Source organism: Poecilia reticulata, chromosome 10 (assembly GCF_904066995.2).
Source record: "Poecilia reticulata chromosome 10, P_reticulata-male-v2, whole genome shotgun sequence".
Taxonomy (NCBI): Eukaryota; Metazoa; Chordata; class Actinopteri; order Cyprinodontiformes; family Poeciliidae; genus Poecilia; species Poecilia reticulata.
In genome coordinates, this window is record NC_088839.1 from 21,999,780 (window position 1) to 22,019,634 (window position 19,855).

A 19,855-nucleotide genomic window follows, 5' to 3' on the forward strand; every position below is an offset into this window, starting at 1 on the left:
TGATTTCATATCAGAAATAATGTAATCTGGTTTCATTTGAAAAAAAAAAATCACTCAACTTTAAAAGCAGTTCTTTAAAAATTTTGAAATTAGGAGACAATTTTGAGACAAAAAAACACTAAGCAATGTGCTCCAGCAGATATGTTGAATATTTCTGGAAAATTGCTTATTGGCTTTTATTTAAAATAATGATCAACATAAAATCAGCTCCGTAGATGAAATGCATAAAATATTTGCTCACATATTTACATATGCTGATTTGCAAGGAATGTTTTCTTTTGCATTTATCTAATGAGCAGTGGAAAAGATATTTTTAAAAAGAGAGGCACCAAAGCTCATGAATTACATGTGCTATTAAAGCATCAAACTTTACAGTGGTAAAACTTCTTAAATCACTTTTCAAAAGCTGCCTAAGATAAATGTTAAGTATCTTCTACAAATGTATTTAGCATTTGTAGAAGATACTTCTACAAATGTAGAAGTATCTTCTACATTTGCTATTGCATAGCACTGCAATATGTGCAACTGTTGTTTTATATTTTGTGATTTACTTTTATTTTATTTTCTGTAGTAAGAACAAGGATTTCTAAACATAGCAATACTGAGATCTCACTATTACCTTTTACCATCAGATGATTCCCCTTCCAAATAGATTCTGTCCAGTCTATAAGAGCACAGTAATACATCCCCTCATCTTGTTGGACTGTCCCCAGAATTGTTAGGTTGCTTGTTATTCCATCACTTGTTGTACTGAATCTTGAAGCTGGGAATTCTGGTCCAAAAGTGGGATCGACGTTTTTTCGCTGCATCGTAATTAATTTCAGAGTACCTCCAGCACTTTGCTTGTACCACTGAAGCCAAGTGGTGGTCTGAAATTTATTCATAACATCACATGTAAAAGTCACAGGTTCACCAAGATGAACGGTGACCACCGGAACCAAAGCATCTGGGTTAAAAATAAAAACACTCATGTGAGGGTGAAAAAAGCATACAAAATGCAAATACTAAACTGAAAAACATCCACATTTTTAAATGAAAGTACTTACATCCTTGATGAAGAAGAAAGACTGTGACCCATAACAGAGTCATGCTGACACTGTCCTCATAAAGACACTTGGTGCTTTAGTAACAGGAGGGGGTGTGGCGATCCAGACACTCAAGTGCATCTGATTGGTTTTCTCATAAGACAAAAAGTATTCTTTCTATCACAATGAGCTTCTGTCCTGGAAAAATATATTGATTCCTGTTTTTTTGCAGTTATGATCATATTTGTGGTTAATAGTCATGTTTTTCTCTGTCCTGAATATAATCCTTTAATTAGTCATGTACAAACACAATTTGGGTGGCTGAAACAATACTGGAAATACATGTCCTTGGTAGTCAGAAAATTATTAACATATTTGATGAACTTGTTGCTTTTCAGATAGCGCCACCAACAGGTTCTTAAGTAATATTAAGACATACAGGAGACCGACTTGAGGTTTATCACAGATGTTCAGGTTTCCACGCAATGAGAAGCTGAATTCTCCAGTTCTGACGACTCAATGTACGAGCAAAAATAAAAGCTCTTATAATCAAAGCATCTAGTCACAAAGTAAAGCAGGGCGAGACTTAACTGGATTGCACTTTAAAAAAAAAATTTTTTTTAATATTGAACAGCGGAAAAGGGTGAGTATATGTCTTCATACACATATCCTGAATGTCGACAGAACAAAAGAAATTGTTGCTAATTTCAGAAAAAATCAGCAACATTAACTTCTTGAGGATACAGATCACAGACACTTTTATCTGGTCCCTTCAAACCTCTGGTCTGGTGAAGAGAGCACAGCGAAGTCTGCACTTCTTATGTCTCATGAGAAGAACACACTTCCTCTCTCCCATTCTTACCACTTTCTACAGAGGGACAATAGAGAGCACACTGACCAGCAGCATCTCTGTCTGATTTGGCCATGTAATACCTCTGACTGGGAATGTACAGGGAGAGTGATGAGGACAGCTGAGAGTCATCAGGACTGCCTCCTTCCATAGTCGCTGCCTGACCAGGGATCAGGAAATCACAAAAGACCCCTTTGTTCTCCCTGCTGCCCTCTGGCAAAAGTTTCAGCACTTCTCAAGTACTTTACACAAATGCATTGGATGTTTTCCATTGAACTCGGTGATGTAAGGTTGCTCGGTCTCCTTGAAGCTCTGTATCACCGTCCATGATACTATCTGAAGGCCACTTTAAGTTTGGAGGTCTGCAGTCATTGTCTCTGCGGACAGTTGGCAGCCCCTGCGTCTTAGTATCTGCTGGACTGTTCTGTTGTTTTAAGTAGCATACCACTTTGTGGATGAGCTCCTGTCATGCCCACTGCTTCCACTGGTGAGGAGATATCTGGACTGTACTTACTTCACAGGGCGTATCCTATCACAGCACCATGCTGGAGTTCATGGTGGTGTCTTTAGAGCAACTTATTTAGAAACAACCTGCATGCTTAGGTGTTGAATTTTTACTATCCTGGTGATGGAAATAGTTGTATTACCTGAATTGAATGATTGGGATTGTTGACCCAGTACATTTAGAAAAAGTGTACCTGCCCCTGGGTCTCCACTGTTTAGAGCCAAATTGAAAGACTGAGACGAGTCTTTTCGTGAATTTGTTTCAACAACCAATTTTTTACGCTTTTTTTCCTGTCTTAACAATGATTTTACTATGTTGGGTTTACTATTCATGATTTAAGTAACTTGCTGTACATTTTGTACAAAACGTATGTTGATTTGAATAACATTAACTGTATCAATCAAATATGTAACAAATATAAACAGATGAAAAAACATTCTGGTGATTACAAAGTTGTTGGTTTTACCCTTATTTTCTTTACTTAACCCTTATGTTAATCGCTTTCACAAGCGCTGCATCTGGAGTCAAGAATTTAAATAATTTAGTAACTCAATTGTACATAGTATTTCAGACTATAGGGGCTCATTACCAGGTGCTTCACCACCACCATGGCAGTCAATGAAAGAAATTCAATGTACCCCTAAAAGGCCACCGATCCATAACAGGGCCAAGACAACAGGTCAAAAAAAAAAAATGTTATTAAACCATAGTAAAACAATGAATACACACCACACAAATATGCACCAGAATTGAGAAGACTCAGGTGGAAGAAAGACCCAACGTTGCCAGACAATAACAGATGTAAATTGAGATATGACTATACAAAGAAATCTGAAAAATATACAATAAACCACATTTACACTTGGAGGACCTTAGTTTAAAACAAATATGTAAAACTTATAACAACATATTAACGTACATTTTAAAAGCTTGGAAAAAGCTGTCTATGCTAAATTATCTGGCAATGCTAATATACAATAATACTGTGAAACATCTTTGATTAGCCCTCAAAATGAATATTTCCAAATAATGTAAATATAGAAAAGTCAAATGTTTTTGTACACATGTTCATTTTATATTATCCCTTTGATGGATGCTGCCTTTCATGGACAGTTTAATGTTTGAATATGTGCAGCTGTCCGACGTCTCCCTCTTACTCTTCCATCTTGTAGGTTTTCGTGAGGAGAAATTTAGCGCCACATAGTTCATCCCGTCCTCTTCACCATCCTGCTAGAATAGGTGAGGCATTAGTGTACAGTTTGTTATAGAAAATATATCCTTTTTTTATTAGATAAAATAAATCTGTTTTCAATTGTTCCAAAGACGCCCATGTTTTTATTTAGGCAGTTTACTAAAATAGTTTTGTTTCATGTGACAAGTGATACCGTATATTGAACAAAATAATTCAGTTGCAATTTTTTTCAGGATTTTTATGTAATCAAGTATCATTTTTTTCCACACTGCCATTTTTTACTTCTTCATTTATCATTTTTTTTGTAATTATTCCTGTCAATTGTGTTTTCTTTAATACAAGGTACGCCTTGCCAATTGGTTCTGTAACAATATCTCTTTCTTTGAAGAAAAGAAAATTCTTGACTGAGCTGTTTCTGCCGATCCGTTTGTCTGTTCTAGCTGAGTTTCTTTTCTAAAACATGTCCATTGCTGTAGCTATGCTGCTATTAACTTTGAATTCTTACTTTCTGCTTTTGCAACCTGACTTTCCTGGATAAAAACCATGGAGGAAACTATTGTTGCCCATAACATGTGGATTCTTTGTTATATTTGCACATAGAAAAATGTTTTTACCACTTTCCATGGTTGATCCTCATCCAGTTCAGTAAGAGTAGTGACTGTTGTATCCTCTGTTAAAGGAATAATACATTAGTAGCCGGAATCTTTTGACCATGAGATTACTTATATTTTATAAATGATGAAAACACAATTTGGTGTTCTGCTATTCTTATATTTTCCATTTTCCTTACATTGTACATGAGAAATCAAAGTTCATTAATCTGTCTATGTGAAGTGGAAATAAACTTTTACATGAAAAGGGCGTGAAGGTGACTGGAACGCTAAGCTGAGACTTTCAGGACGGCTTACCAGGGCAACAGCCTGGAGATCTGAGGGTTTAGTGTTTCCATAAAAAAAATATGTTGAATGGACTTTGTTTATTTCAATTGTAGAAACATGCCCAAGATTTAATTGGGTTCATCCAATTAGTCATTTCTATGAGAGAGGTGCCCAATATCTTTTTAAATCTGACCCCAGTGTTTATAGCTTAGCACGTGCAATTAAACAAACGATTTAGAGAAAATATTATACACACAACAAACCTACCTTTGCGATTTTCACAATGTCGTTTTGGCTTTCTCCTTTGGAAAATCAAAGTGATGTTCACAAGTACAGAACAAACCAAAAGTCCTCCAAGCAGTACAATAGCATACAGGAACAATTCTTCTCCTAAAAAAATAAAAACATAAACATTACATGTAATGTAACACATATAATACTGTTTTAGTGACTTTCCTAAATCCACTATCGGGATTTAATAAATCATATGCTGTGGCATTTTTTCATGGCTTACAATCACAGTTACTACAAAGCAATTCATTTGTCATTTACTTATAAACTTGTTAGGCATGTGTAAATTAATTGCAAAGGCAAGAAAAAAGATAAAGATGTACCTAAAATCTTGCTTGTCTCCACTTTGGTTCCTTCTCCAAACAGGATCTTCCCACAAGTGACCACAGCACAGTAGTAAGTCCCAGTGTCCAAGGAGTTTCGTATAGTTTTAGACAGACGGTATTCACAGCTCCTTCCTGCTTGTTCTCCACACCGTGTTTTATCAGCATAGATGAATCCTGGAATCGATTCTGATTTTGCTCTGAACCAGAACACATCGTGTTCTTCTGTACACTGGTCTATGTTTTCTTTTTCTTTTTCCTCCGATAGAAGTGAACACTGCAGAGTCACTTCATTTCCAGGCAAAACTGACTTCACGTCTGAAGTTTGTTTCACAAAGAAAGACTTCTTGTTTTGAGAATCTGAGTTTGAAAAAGCAAATAAAAATCATGCAATGGTTAACTAACAACTTGTTTTTATATGAAGATATCTTACCATTCACAACCAAGTTTGTGCCATTAACAAATGTCATTTTGTATGCTGATCCTGCCTGACAAAAATACGTTGCTTCATCCTCTTTGCTGACATTTTTTATGGTGAGAAAATGCGTGTCTTCGACTTTTTTAATTTGGAAGCTTGAGTTTGGAAAGTGCTGATCCGGCTCCACTTTATCAAAACGGCCTCCAGCAACTGTTTGGACCATATGTCCATAATTTATCTTATACCAGAAAAACAATCCATTGTCAAACCCAGGCACATTACACGTCAAAATCACAGTTTGACCAATTTCAGCTTCTGTCAGAGGGATCTTCTCAGGAACCTTTAAGGTTTGAATCACATCTAAAACAAAGAAATAACAGCCATATTAAGACACAGAACAACAGTAAAAAGTGTTCTAAAATAGTATAAAACTTAACAAAAATTTGACACATTTAAGTGATTATCTTCTTTGAACTCACTCATTGTGGTTAGAACGATGAAAGCAGCCAGTCCTCCGACCATTATCATTTTGTCACCTGTCTTGCACAACTGATGGCTTTCAGCCAAGTTAGAAGATTTAGGTTGTCAACGTTGATGAGGTGGAAATCACTCTGATTGGCTAAAATAAAGAGTGCACACCCCACAAACATGTAAAACAATGACCTATTTTCATATAATCTGCAATAAAAGTAAAACTTTTCATACATCACTGCAAGGAGGAGCTTAAAACTTGGTTTCATTTTTAATCACTGCCTACATTTATAGGCTTTAAACAAAAACATATAAATCATGCAAATGTTTGCATTTCTTTGCAACTGTTCAGGATGAGCAATATTTTCTCATTTTGAAACAAAGAATGAAACCTTTTTTTGACATTAATATACAATATTTGATCTGTCCCTATATCAGAGTGACCAAACGTGCTCTTTTCCACAGACATGACCCATTTTCACATCCTGTCCCGGGCAGACGGAGGGCTGTCTTTGATGAAGACGTCTGTGTTTTCATCGTTTTTCAGGTGACCAGTAAATTGACGAGAGTGATGTATGCAATACGACATTAAAAATACAAACAAATCGCATTAAGATGGAAATAAACACCAGTTGTTCATTTCAGCCCAAAAATGACTGACATCAGCCAAAAGCAATGTTTATTGTTTCATTTAAGTGTTTCAGGACTTTTTCAGAAATCAGAATATGGTCACTCTACTCCATAATGTTCATTTATTTACAGTGTTATACAGAATACAATAAAACTTTCTTTCTCTTTACGTTGTTTTAACTGAAGAGAAACTTTTATTGTTTGTTTCAAAGTTGAGTCATCACTCTGCTAAGAGCATACCAAAAAGGAAATATTAAAAGTTACTGTGCTCCCTTAAGGTTGTTTGACATGTTTACTCAACACTATATCTAAAGGTTTGCTGAAGGCTGTCCCTAACAGACTTCCTAAATAAATGTGTTATTTTTACACATTTCATTCAAGATTTACAGTTGAAACCAGCAAAAAAAAAAAGAAAAATCAGTCACTTATGAATAACTGAGATTAAAAGCTTTACCAACAATTTGAATTGTTCTCAATCACAAAAATCTGTTGAGTGTTACTGGTAATACAGGTTGCTATAATGAAACCTTATAGCAACCTGTTTTTAACAGAGTTCATCCAAACTAAAGACCCTTTATCACTGTTTTTGCAGGAGTACTTCGGCAGGAAAACTTAACGTAACTCAACTAACCATTCTCATGCAACATGGAGCTATAAACTCCAGGGACCATTACAGGCAAAATGAATGTCTCTGAAAACCATTGAAACGTTTTTTTAACTAAACAATGTCTGAGAGGAAAATGGTGCACAAAAAGAGGTCACCTGAATAGTTCACAGGTTGTTGAAACAGATTTACTGTAACATGTTTGAGTCTGCTCAAACATGATAAAAATCAAGTCTTCTATGTTTTTGCTTTATATCATCACAAAATTGCACGCTCCACTTTGCACAGATCGCAGAATCTGACAAAAACAAAATGTTCCACATGCTTGGTTAATGTTTTTACACAAAAGATAGAGGAAATATTTATTTAAAATAATCTGTGCTGGCGACATGGTTATTTGTACAGATTTATTACAAAACACTGTGAAATGCTGCAATGCAACTAACAAGGGTTGCTTTTTTCCCCAACTTGCAAATATGTTCATGTTCACTGGGTTTATCATCAAAAGGTAGCTGCCTTCATACAAATTGAACCCTGACATATAAAAACACAGAAGGTCGTTCTTTAATTTCTAACATCAACAAGCCGTATGAGACAAGACCTAGACTTTCCTCCTAAAGTGGCTCAGAAAACAGTTCATATTGTTAGAGAACGAGGTTACCCATTTCTGAAATAAAACTACCAGGATAATCTGCTTCCCCCATGACACAGTGTCTAATGTAACAGAAAAAATTGACATTTAATAATGAGCACCTCACAATTGAAAACCTTATAAGTCACAAGAATGCCATAACAAAACATGAATCAAACAAACCATAAGTAAAAAACTCGCAAAATACAATAGATATGAAAAACAAGACAGGAAAACAATAATGAACAAAGGACAGGATAACAAAGACCCAATGGTGCCAGAAAACAATACATATAAATTCAGGTATGACTACCAAAAGAAATTGGGAATAGTATACAATACAATAACTTAAAACAGCAATTTAGATATGTCTTTATTTCTTTAATTAAATTTTACTGTATAAAATGAGACAAATCTGTTTTTTTTTCATCAAATAAATGTTACAACTTCCTTGCAGCACACAAAATAAGGAACTGCAATAAAATTAAATTTTCCATTTCTTTTTCCTTCTATCTTTAAAAGTAGATAGTGCTTTTTAAAATGTACATGTATAAAAACACATGCTCATTAATAGGTTAATGTAGCGGTTCTCAACGTAGGCGGTACCGCCCCCTAGGGGGCGTTCAGAGGACGGAAGGGGGCGCTGGTGGACATTTTTACAAAAGGGGGGTGCTGGGATGCCTTTGGGGGGCGTTTGGTCAAAGGTAAACTTTACACCTTAAATGCACAACAATGCCAGTTTAGACTTTGAGCAACTTGTTAAAACTGTATTGTGTAACATTAAAACATGCTAGGCTGCAACGGTATCGATGGCAGCTCTTCTTCTATTCAGTGTTTGTTAGCTTCTGTTAGCTTCTTGGCGCAGCTCCATTCTCCTGCTACTGGTAGCTAAAATCACAATACCCTCACTGTGTATCCCTCTGAAAAATAAAAAAATCAAGAAATCCCTCCATGGGTGATACTACGATAGAGAGCATTCATTTTATAGCGTTAACACCGGTGCTGTAAGTGGTCCGGTATGAAACGGGGGTGATAGAACAACACAGCACTTTTAAATTTCAATAATCAGAATGCAGAAATTGTTTCCGTTGTTTTAAAATGTTTATGTCAGTCTGCCTTTCCCCCATCGATACGCTTCCCGACCGCCCTGCACCTTAGGGGCTTAAAAAAAAGAAAAAACGTTCACATTGCGCAAAACTCTGAAACAGGAGAAGCGGGACATAAAATGGAGCAACAAACTAGATGTGAATTATGGCATAAAAACAGAGAATCCGACGCTAAACAGTGAAAAAATCAACACATGATGTGAAACACATGACGATTAGGCGGCGCAGCAGGTGATGGGATTACTGATGGTGAGCGTCAATAAACGATAAAATAAATCTAGCAACAGGAAAGAAACTAAAGTGGACATAGCAATAAACGAAGAGAAGATAAAACTAATCAAATGAAACTAAATGGAAATGAATGAAGAACAAAATGCAAGAATAAACTAAGAACTAAAGTAAATACAGAGGAATAAACTGGTATGGCAAGACCTTTCGAGCAATAATTAATACAGAGACTGTATGGCAAGAATAAACAGACACTATTTCCACATAAAAGGTAAAATAATGTTGAAATGTCATGGGTTTGTTGAGACCACATCTAGTACTGAGAATAAATATATCTTACAGACAGACCATAACAGTAAGTAACATCACTTATTTATGTTTTTAATTAGATTTGATATATTTATTTCTGGGGCTGCACAGTGGCGCAGTTGGTAGAGCTGTTGCCTTGCAGCAAGAAGGTTCTGGGTTCAATTCCCGGCCCCGGTCTTTCTGCATGGAGTTTGCATGTTCTCCTTGTGCATGCATGGGTTTTCTCCGGGTACTCCAGTTTCAGTCCAAAAACATGACTGTCAGGTTAATTGGCCTCTCCAGATTGCCCCTAGGTGTGAGTGTGTGTGTGCATGGTTGTGTGTCTCTGTGTTGCCCTGCGACAGACTGGCGATCTGTCCAGGGTGACCCGCCTCTCGCCCAGCACGCTAGCTGGAGAGGAACCAGCAACCCTCCTGACCCCACTGAGGGACAAGGGTGTAAGAAAATGGATGGATATTTATTTCTTCAATATTATTTTTCATATCAGTGTTGATGTCATGAGGCTGATGACTCCATGACACTTTCAATTTGACTCATTAGGATTTGAATAAGAACCAGATTTGTTCTTTGTAATTTCTGTCCAGTAAAACTATTAATCTATAAATCACTAGACAGGTCTATATAAAGATATAATCCATGTTTATGTCTATATAAAGATATAATCCATGTTTATGTCTCATATTTGTATGGCATTAAAAGGACCTGGAACTTTAGTTTTTCAACTGAAAGCTCTGGTTTGCACAATAAATGCCATGTGGGTGAAATTTTATGGATGATACTCTGATGTCCCATTCTCCTGAAGGCAGCAGAGAAATCTGTCCTAGGGGACAATTTCTCTAGTCTTAAAGAACAAACTTCCCCAGCTGGGGAAGTTTGGATTGAAAAGGAGACCGTTGAGTTTAAAAGCTCAACCTCTCCGCTGATAGTGGCATTAGAAGACTGGACCCATCAAGAGAAATCTGTCCTAGGGAATGCTTTCTCTAATTTCAAAGAACAAACTTCCCCGGCCAGGGAAGTTTTCTGTGAAACAGCGACAGCTGAGACTGAATACTCAACTACTCCTTTGATGAAAACAGTATTAGAAGACTGGACCCCTGAAGAGACCACTTTCCAGGTAATGATTTTTCCAACCATCCCTAGGAACAAACATGGATGCAGAGATATGGATATGGATGGATATGTTAATAAACAGTGAAAAACTTGCATAAAGTGTAAGGGAGTTGTAATTACAAGTGTCCATCCATTTCAACCATCCATTTTCTTCCTCTTGGGGCGGGTCAGGGGCGAGGTAGCAGCTTAAGAAGGGCGGTCCAGACTTCCCTCTCCCCAGCCACTGGTTCCATGTCCTCTGGGGGAATCCTAAGGCGTTCCCAGGCCAGCCGAGAGACATAGTCCCTCCAGCGTGTCCCGGAACACCTCACCAGGGAGGCGTCCAGGAGGTATTCTGACCAGATGCCCGAGCCTCCTCAACTGGCTCCTCTTGACGTAAAGGAGCCTCCCAGATGACCGAGCTTCTCAGCCTATTTCTAAGGGAGAAACCTATTGTAAACCTTATAATAATATACTATTTATTATAAATAATATTACAATTTGTCTGTATAAATAGTAATATTATTACTTATAACATTACTATTATAATATAAATATAAATATATAAATAATATACACTGTTCAAAAAAATAAAGGGAACACTTGAACAACACAATATAACTCCAAGTAAATCAAACTTCTGTGAAATCAAACTGTCCACTTAGGAAGTAACACTGATTGACAACGGGGACCCTCGTCGGGTCAATCAGTGTTGCTTCCTAAGTGGGCATGATTTCACAGAAGTTTGATTTACTTGGAGTTATATTGTGTTGTTTAAGTGTTCCCTTTATTTTTTTTAGCAGTATATATTTATATATAATAAACACATAATAAACACACTGTGTTTTTTTAATAAGCATTTTTTAATTACAAAAACACTTTTTTTAATCACAATAGTACGGTATTAGAAGACTAATCACTATTGTGATTAAAAAACAATAGCAATATTATATAAAGTTATATAACAGTTATATATGCCATGTGGGTGAAGTTTTATGGATGATACTCTGATGTCCCATTCTCCTGAAGGCAGCACAGAGCTGCACCACCAGAAACTGACGAACACTGAAGAGAAGAAGAGTTATGATTAATGTAGTTAGAGTTCTATCCATGTTTTAATGTTGCAGAGCTCAGTCGTTTTGCAAATAGTTCAAAGTTTAAACTGGCATGTTGTTCATCTTTTATCTGGTCATTTTGTGGAATATTTTTACAACTAGAAAATGGTACAAAGAATATTGTTTCCACTCTGATTGGCTGCTGTTAGGCCTACAGATTTTAACTTGAATGTTCATTGCATTTTTCGTAGACACCTGTGAAATTAATTTCTATTCCCATCACTTTTTTGTTCTCTGGGAAATTATTTTTGATGATAAATACAGAAACAAGCATAAAAATCAAAACATCTACAATAGTGATGGTAATATTAATGATAAAATAATGGTCAGTGCAAAGTAGCCTGCAAATTCTTTGGTGGGGGGCGGTGAGGGACCTGGATAAAGGCTGGGGGGGCGGTGAGGGACTTGGATAAAGGCTGGGGGGGTGGTGAGGGACCTGGATAAAGGCTGGGGGGGGGGCGCTGGGCTGAAAAAGGTTGAGAAACACTGGGTTAATGGATTACCAAACATGGTCTCATTTTTTATTCCCCTAGTCAAGTTCTTCATCAAACAAGCATAACATAAATATGGTGAAACATATGACAACATATAAACACATTTCTATTGTAAAAGTCTGGAAAAAGCTTCATATGCTAAGGCAGCACAAAATGCTAGTACACAACAACATTGCACCAAATATTTGATCAGCCCTCAACGTCAATATTTACAATTATCATATGCAACACAGAAGTCACATTTTTGTACATATGTTCATTCTATATTATCCCTTTGATGGATGCTGCCTTTCATGGACAGTTTAATGTTTGAATATGTGCAGGTGTCCGGCGTCTCCCTCTTACTCTTCCATCTTATAGGTTTTCGTGAGGAGAAATTTAGTGCCACATAGTTCATCCCGTCCTCTTCACCATCCTGCTAAAATAGGTGAGACATCAGAGTTTAGTCTCGTATACAAAATACATTATTTTTAGTTATTTAAACAAAGTACAATAGCAGTTTCTAAGTTTACAGAAACATAAATGGTTTTGGTCTAATCTGGCAATGCAGTGACTGACATTTTTAATGCAGTAATCTTAAGACAAGTGATAAACTGCTGCTGTAGATGCTATATTTTCATCATGGTCAGTGTTTTAGCATATGTCACAGCTTGTTTTCTTTACACAAACTAACAATTTTATACAAAACTAATCTCCAAAATACACCACGTATTGAACAAAATGAAATGGGTTGTAATTCATTTGCTTTTTTCCAGGATTTTTATGCAGTCAAGTCTTATATTGTCCACATTACCATTTCCCTCCTTCATTTATACATAGTTTGCAATTATTCCTGTCCAAAGTGGTGTTTTTTGCCTTCTTTTAGTTCAATACAAAACTGATGTTGCCAGTAGGCGACATGTGCACTCTTCACTATTTTTGCTAATAAAAAATAAAAAATTATTTTACCACATTGCATGGTTGATCTTCATCCAGTTCAGTAAGAGACGTGACTGTTGTATCTTCTGTTAAAAGAAAAAGACATTCATTGCAGTAATCATCCTTTTCACCATCAGATAAAACCCCTGTCGATATTGGGTGAGAGTAATCCTTGTTTCTACGTATGTTATGGGAAATCACATAATCAAGGTACAAAAGTATTGGACCTCTGAGTGATTGAGTAATGTTAGAATATGCACTGATAGCGTTTTCTCTTACAGAGTGTTGTTTACCTCTTACAGATTCAAACTCGCAGTATAACCATGATTAAATCAAACTATGTTTTCTTATTTGTTGGACCAGACTTGCAAATTATTCTTAATTTTTATATCTGCAATCTATGATGATTTGAAATGTATCGTGTATGAGCCTACATTGTAACTAAGGCAATTGAGTGCGACCTCAAAGAGGGAACATTAAGACAAGGACTGACTGAGGCAGGCAGGCACTCCTATTAGTTGTAGACAGTCACTGAGGAGACTGTGTCCACAATGAGGGAAAAGGTTTCCACAGCAACAAAATGCCATCACCCTTGAACAGCAAGGATGGACTTTACGACAAAAACACTCACCAATCTAAAACTATATGACCAAGACCATTTGTCCAAAAGTTTCCAAGTCCCTATGGCTTGGTGTGAAGATTTCTGAAGCTTTTGTTCCATCAAGTCAAAAAAAGTAAGACCAAACATGTTGCAGCTCGGCTTAAGTTACCGGGTAATGTCGCAGTACTCATCGATTGTGACTTAACAATAGGGAGGTTTTTGAAACAGTTTATTTTCCAGACACCAAAAAACACTAACTTGTTGCCAACAAACATCTGGGTGTTGTTAAAGCTGATCCAGTTCCAAAAGACAGTTGTGATTGTGAAATAGCAGTTATTTAATGAATGTCGCCTATTTATGATCTGGTTACTTAGTCTGGTTAACCCACAGAAGGAAGCAGGATGGGGCATTTAGATATTTAGATGAAGGTTGTGAGAATCCTCTCTGATAAATTCTCTAAGAATTGTGAGGTAGTTTTTACTTAGCATATTTAGGGAGCTAAGTGCTGAAGAGGTAAATAACTAGTTAGATGTTAACTCCTCATAGCAGGAAGTAAGTTGGGGGAGGCTTTGAGAGGAAAAGTGATAGCTTCTCAGTTAAAGGGAACTAGAAGAGGAGGGCTGCAGCGCCTCACATAATGTCATACCTATGTTATATAAGACCTTAAAAGTGAAACAAGTAAGCAAAGCTCATCATTCTGTCTGTGTGAAGATGTGGACTTGCACCTTTCCAAGAAATGGACTTGGACGTGACTGATACGCTTAGCCCAGACTTTTGCAACGGCTTACCAGTGCAATAGCCTGGAGCTCTGTGGGTTTGGGTTTTGTACAGTAATATTACGTTGAATAGTAGAAACCAGCCCAAAATGACATTGAATTAATCCAATTAGTCATTTCTATGAGTAATGTGGCCAGTACTTTCCTAAATCAGGCCCTGATCTACCAAGTTTTAGTCATGTGCTATTACATAAATAAATTAGGGTTAATATTACACGCACACAACAAACTTACCTTTGTGATTTTCACGAAGTTGCTTTGGCTTTCTTCTTTGGAAAATCAAAGTGATGTTCACAAGTACAGAACAAGCCAAAAGTCCTCCGAGCAGTACAATAGCATACAGGAACAATTCTTCTCCTAAAAATAATAGCATTTACATCTTATGTAACACATGTAATACTATTTTAGAGGTTTTCCTGAATCTAATATAGGCATTGTGACCTTTTTTTTAATCAATGTTTACCATTACTCTGTAGTTGCAAAGTAGAAAATTAATGTTAATCCTGAAATATTTTCATTAGCATTTGGCCATTGGTTGTCTTAAGAAAACAATACCTGAAGCTATGTCTCTTAAAGTCACACTATGGTAACTGTTTTCACTTTTACAAATCAATTTCATTTACAAGACAAGAGATGTAGTGCCAGACTCCTTGCACTACATAACATAATGTCTTTGACGCACGTTTTGTCATTTGTGAAAATCTGTGAATTGCTCTGGTTCCACAGCCATTTTTTGTTATTATTTACTGTAAATACAACATTTCTACTTCTAAAGTCTTCAGGCATATGTAAATTAATTGCAAAGGCAAGAAAAAAGATAAAGATGTACCTAAAATCTTGCTTGTCTCCACTTTGGTTCCTTCTCCAAACAGGATCTCTCCACAAGTGACCACAGCACAGTAGTAAGTCCCAGTGTCCGATGAGTTTCGTATAGTTTTAGACAGACGGTATTCACAGCTCCTTCCTGCTTGTTTGCTGCAGTGTTTTTTATCAGCGTAGATGAATCCCGGATTCGATTCTGATTCTGCTCTGAACCAGAACACATCGTGTTCATCTGTACACTGGTCTATGTTTTCTGTTTTCTTTTTCTCTGGGTGAAGCGAACACTGCAGAGTCACACTGGTTCCAAGCAAAATCGACTTCATGTCTGGAGCTTGATTCACACGGTAAGACTTCTTATTTTGAGAATCTGAGTTTGAAAAAAGCAAATAAAAAAGATTTTTTATTAATAATGTGATTTGATTAAGCATGTACCCAAAAACAGCAAGAAACCAAAAAATGAAGTGATCTTACCATTCACAATCAAATTTGTGCCATTAACAAATGCCAGGTTGTATGCTGCTCCTGTCTGACATAAATATGTTGCTTCATCCTCTTTGCTGACATTTCTGATAATGAGCCATTTTATGTCTCCCACATTTCCAATTTGGAACCTTGACTTTGGAAAGTTCTTATCAGGCTTTAAGTCACTAAAAGTGCCACTAACAACTGTTTGGGCCATATGTCCATAAGTCATCTTATACCAGAAAAACAACCCATTATCACTACCAGATGTATTACATGTCAGATTCACAGTTTGGCCGAGTTCAGCTTCAATCAAAGGGATTTTGTCAGGAACCTTCAAGGTTTGAATCACACCTAGAACAAATAAAGAACAAAATTATTAAAACCACAGAACAGCTAAAAGGACACTAACATAGTCTAAAAACAAAACAAAACCTTTACACATTTAAATATCTATATTCTTTGAACTCACTCATTGTTCCTAGAAGTATTAACGCAGACAGTCCTCTGAACGTTGCCATTGTGTCACCGTTCTCCTGCGCGAATGACGATTTTCAACTCAGATGGAAGATTTATGTTATCAACGTCAACAAGATTGAAATCACGCTGATTGGTTGAAACATAGAAGATGCACACCCCACAAATCTGATGAAAATGACCCATTTTTATCTTATCTACAATAAAAAGTAAAACTTGTTACACATCACTGTAAGGAAGTACTTCAGACTTAGTTTTTTTGTTTTTTCAATTTTGTGGTTTTGTAAAACAACCATACATATACAGGTTTTAATTTTTTCAAATAAAGATATATTGCCAAAGGTTTGGTTAACTTACCATACATGCAACATTGGTTTATTTACTAAATGTTCAGGTTAGAGAAGCCTCCTTTGAACTTGGTATTGGTAAAGATGTACAATATCTATCCATTTTAAAACAGAGAAGAAAACATTACTTTCACAGCACAATGCTGTGCTATATTACATTTAATTACTAGTGACAAATGGCTTTTTATAGATTTCAGTATCTTGAGCCATGTGTCTCTGTTATATTACTTTATTTATATGTTTGTGGTAAGATAAAACAACTGTTTCTCTTTTGAAGTTAGAAAAAAACTATTGTATATTTCAAAGTTCAGTCATCAATTTGTAGAAAAGAGAGTGACAAAGGTAATATTAAAAGCTTTTTTCTTTGTTTTTAGCTGATATTTAAACATTTACCAATAATCTGAAACATTCCCAAACACTCAGGTTGCTATAATGAAACCTGTTTGGTTTTCAGCATCATGCATCCATAATGAAGACACTGTATCACTGTTTGTGCAGAAGTATTTCAACAGAAAACTAACCCAACCTGAAGCTATAGGGGACTATTACAGGCACTGGTAATGTCAATGAAAAACAGTATATATATATATATATATATATAAAATATAATTAATTTTTTTAACAATGTCTGAAGGGGGAAATAGTGCAACAAAGAGGCAGATATTGTGTTTTTCGACCAACTTTAATGTATGTTCATACCCATCCAGGTTTATCATAAAAGCAGCTTCCTTCATGAAACTGTACTTTGACATTTAAGAACACAGAGGGTTTTTCTTTAATACTTTTTATACCAATCTGGTTCAGTAATTAACAGGATATTTATTTATTTTTTTATCTAAACAATCAGATCATAACTTCATGCTATGGATCTTTCATAGATCAGTTAAAACACCTGTATGTAAAATAGAGTTTCACTTGCCACCATCAGCTTGTCTGCCTGTGCTTGAAAGACTGAAGTAGTGTGAAGCGCTTTGGGGTCCTCTGGACTTGATAAAGAGCCAAATAGATTACAGTATTTCTCTAGCTATGCTCACATTTACAGTCGCCCTTGGTCCAATTCTTCATAGAAGATTGTCCAGTAAAACCACAGGATGACTTTTTACTTTTGGTTTCTGCACTGTTGCAAGGTTAACTCATCTGTTAACCTATGTTTCTGTCATGTAAATGCAGAAATAGGTTCACTATTCTGAGGATCTAATTACTTTTCTACTAGCTCTTGTTAATGTCACATCTGTCTACTACAGGTAAGGGACGCATAGCAGATGGGAATTTCACAGAACCTCATTGCCACAATTTGTCAGAACCCATTAAGACACACAGTATAAAGATATGTTGAGTTATTTTGAGAAGTGTAGAAACCCTGTTCAAAGTAAGTTGGGTTTTTCCATTTACCAGTGATGCAAATTTGAAAGGAATCTTAAAAAAACTATTGAAAAGAAGTGAAACCTAGCCACCTGAAATGTTAATGCTTGAAACAAATAAACTGCATATTGTCGCCACACAGGGTTACATAAGATACATGTCTTGTTTGCTTTCTAAAAAGTGCATCTTCAAAGTGTCAGGTACACTGTGTTGATGAAACGGTGTGCAGAAAGCAAATCAGGTTGACAAACCCGTGCTTTGATGAAAGCTTGCTGTAAGCCTGTTAGCCTCACCACTTCAGAGCGGGGACGAGGTCCTCTTATCTCTGAATCTGAGCTCTGTTGCTTATGTTAGGCAGACTTTAACAACACAGGCAAAGATTGCCACGCCGATAATATGTAATGGAGCAGCTACTTAACTCATTTATGAAATGTACACCATAGATGACAAAACATACTTGTAGGATTACCAAAAGCACTCAGGAAAAGGAAGTGCAATTCCTGTAGTCAGGGGGTTAAATCTCTTGTGTCTGCTAAATACAGCAACAAAAATCATATCATCAGCAATTATGATAGGCAGAATACATTACAATGCTAATACAATTGTTCTGATTAGCTATACCTTTCCAAGAGATAACTGAGGCATGTACTCAAAAGAGAAGCGAAACAGCAATTGCTTTCACCACAAATGTCTATTCTGTTGTTACTTAACCACTGACAACCTCCTATAAGTACTACCACAGCCCCATCATGGGGGGGCTACTCCACTACAATTGCAACCCACTCTTGACAAAGCAGCAATCAAGCCTGAAAACAAAAGAAAACTACTTCAGATTTGCCTCACTTGCCACAGTAAAGGATCAGAGGTGTTGACATGGCCTTCAAACTCCCCAAATGTCTCTCTGAAGGAAGCTCCACCCAAAACTCACTCAGTCCAAAAGATACATATCTTACTAACTCTCCACATTTATATCATATGTTCTTTCTGCATGGTCTGATGGATGGAAGTTCGTTTGCTGAATGAGTAAGAAGGAGGCGGTGTGACGTTATGACTGATAAGTTTAAATGCATGTATGATTGACTCCCACCAAATTTGTCAACAAATGTTTATTTCAAATAAATACAATTAATACAAAGGGGGGAAAAAACACAGACGGCTGACTGACTCAGTTGTTGATTTAATGCAGTTGCAGACAAAGAAAATATCACTATGGTTCCACCTCTATGTTCATATTTGAGTCACCCACTGGGGACTTCCTGGAACTGAAGGTAGGTTGACTGGACTATCAAGCTGATCTTTTCATGTCAATATACTCAAATAGCAACAAAAAAAAGAAAAAAAAACACAATGTTTAACAGCATTTTGTATTGCTATGTACTTTCTCTGAGCATTGCTGAAGAGGATGCAAAACAGGTCAACTACAAGTAGATTATGCAGAGGGTTGCAGAATGATTGTCTCCATAGTTGTAGGTGGAATATAAATAATGAAAAGGACAGCTCTGGTGAAGAGAATTTGCTGACTCAGGCCATGCAGTATCTAAAGAAACAAATGGCCTGCAATAAAGCTCTTAAAGTACTACTCAAATGAAAGTTTGTAAAAGTTATTTCTTTGTTTTGGTTTGTTTGTTTGGGGTTTTTTTTCTCTTTCGTGCTGACCCCAAAACGAAAAGATGTATTTCAGGTAGAAATTCTTTATCTTGAGGTGTTTTAATTCAAATGCAAATATGAAAAAAAATGCTTGCATGAACCAAGGGTTTGCACTTAACTACCTGTGAAACAAGAAGCAAAGCCACATGCGGTGGCTAAGCTGCAAGATGTAGGCTGTGGCTGGCCATTTCTATGCGTCTGGCAGACCGCACAGCATGTTTACTCAGAACGTGCAACGTTCTGCGCGTCAACAGGATATGCAGCCAAAGTGCACTAGAAGTTTC

General features: G+C 36.5%; 2 protein-coding genes across 2 annotated transcripts; both read right to left on the minus strand.

Annotated features, from left to right (window-relative positions):
- Window positions 1-1,784: 1,784 nt before the first annotated feature.
- LOC145553245 (uncharacterized) lies at window positions 1,785-6,004 on the minus strand. Its single transcript, XM_081612036.1, has 5 exons — window positions 5,962-6,004; window positions 5,466-5,842; window positions 5,065-5,407; window positions 1,924-2,088; window positions 1,785-1,810 (listed from the first exon to the last, which is right to left on the minus strand). Exons 1-5 carry the CDS (start codon window positions 6,002-6,004, stop codon window positions 1,785-1,787), a joined length of 954 nt encoding a protein of 317 aa, XP_081468162.1.
- Window positions 6,005-15,197: 9,193 nt separating this feature from the next.
- On the minus strand, window positions 15,198-16,274 carry LOC145553246 (uncharacterized). The gene is made up of 2 exons (XM_081612037.1): window positions 15,709-16,274; window positions 15,198-15,655 (listed from the first exon to the last, which is right to left on the minus strand). Exons 1-2 carry the CDS (start codon window positions 15,968-15,970, stop codon window positions 15,198-15,200), a joined length of 720 nt encoding a protein of 239 aa, XP_081468163.1. The 5' UTR covers window positions 15,971-16,274.
- Between the last annotated feature and the right edge of the window lie 3,581 nt (window positions 16,275-19,855).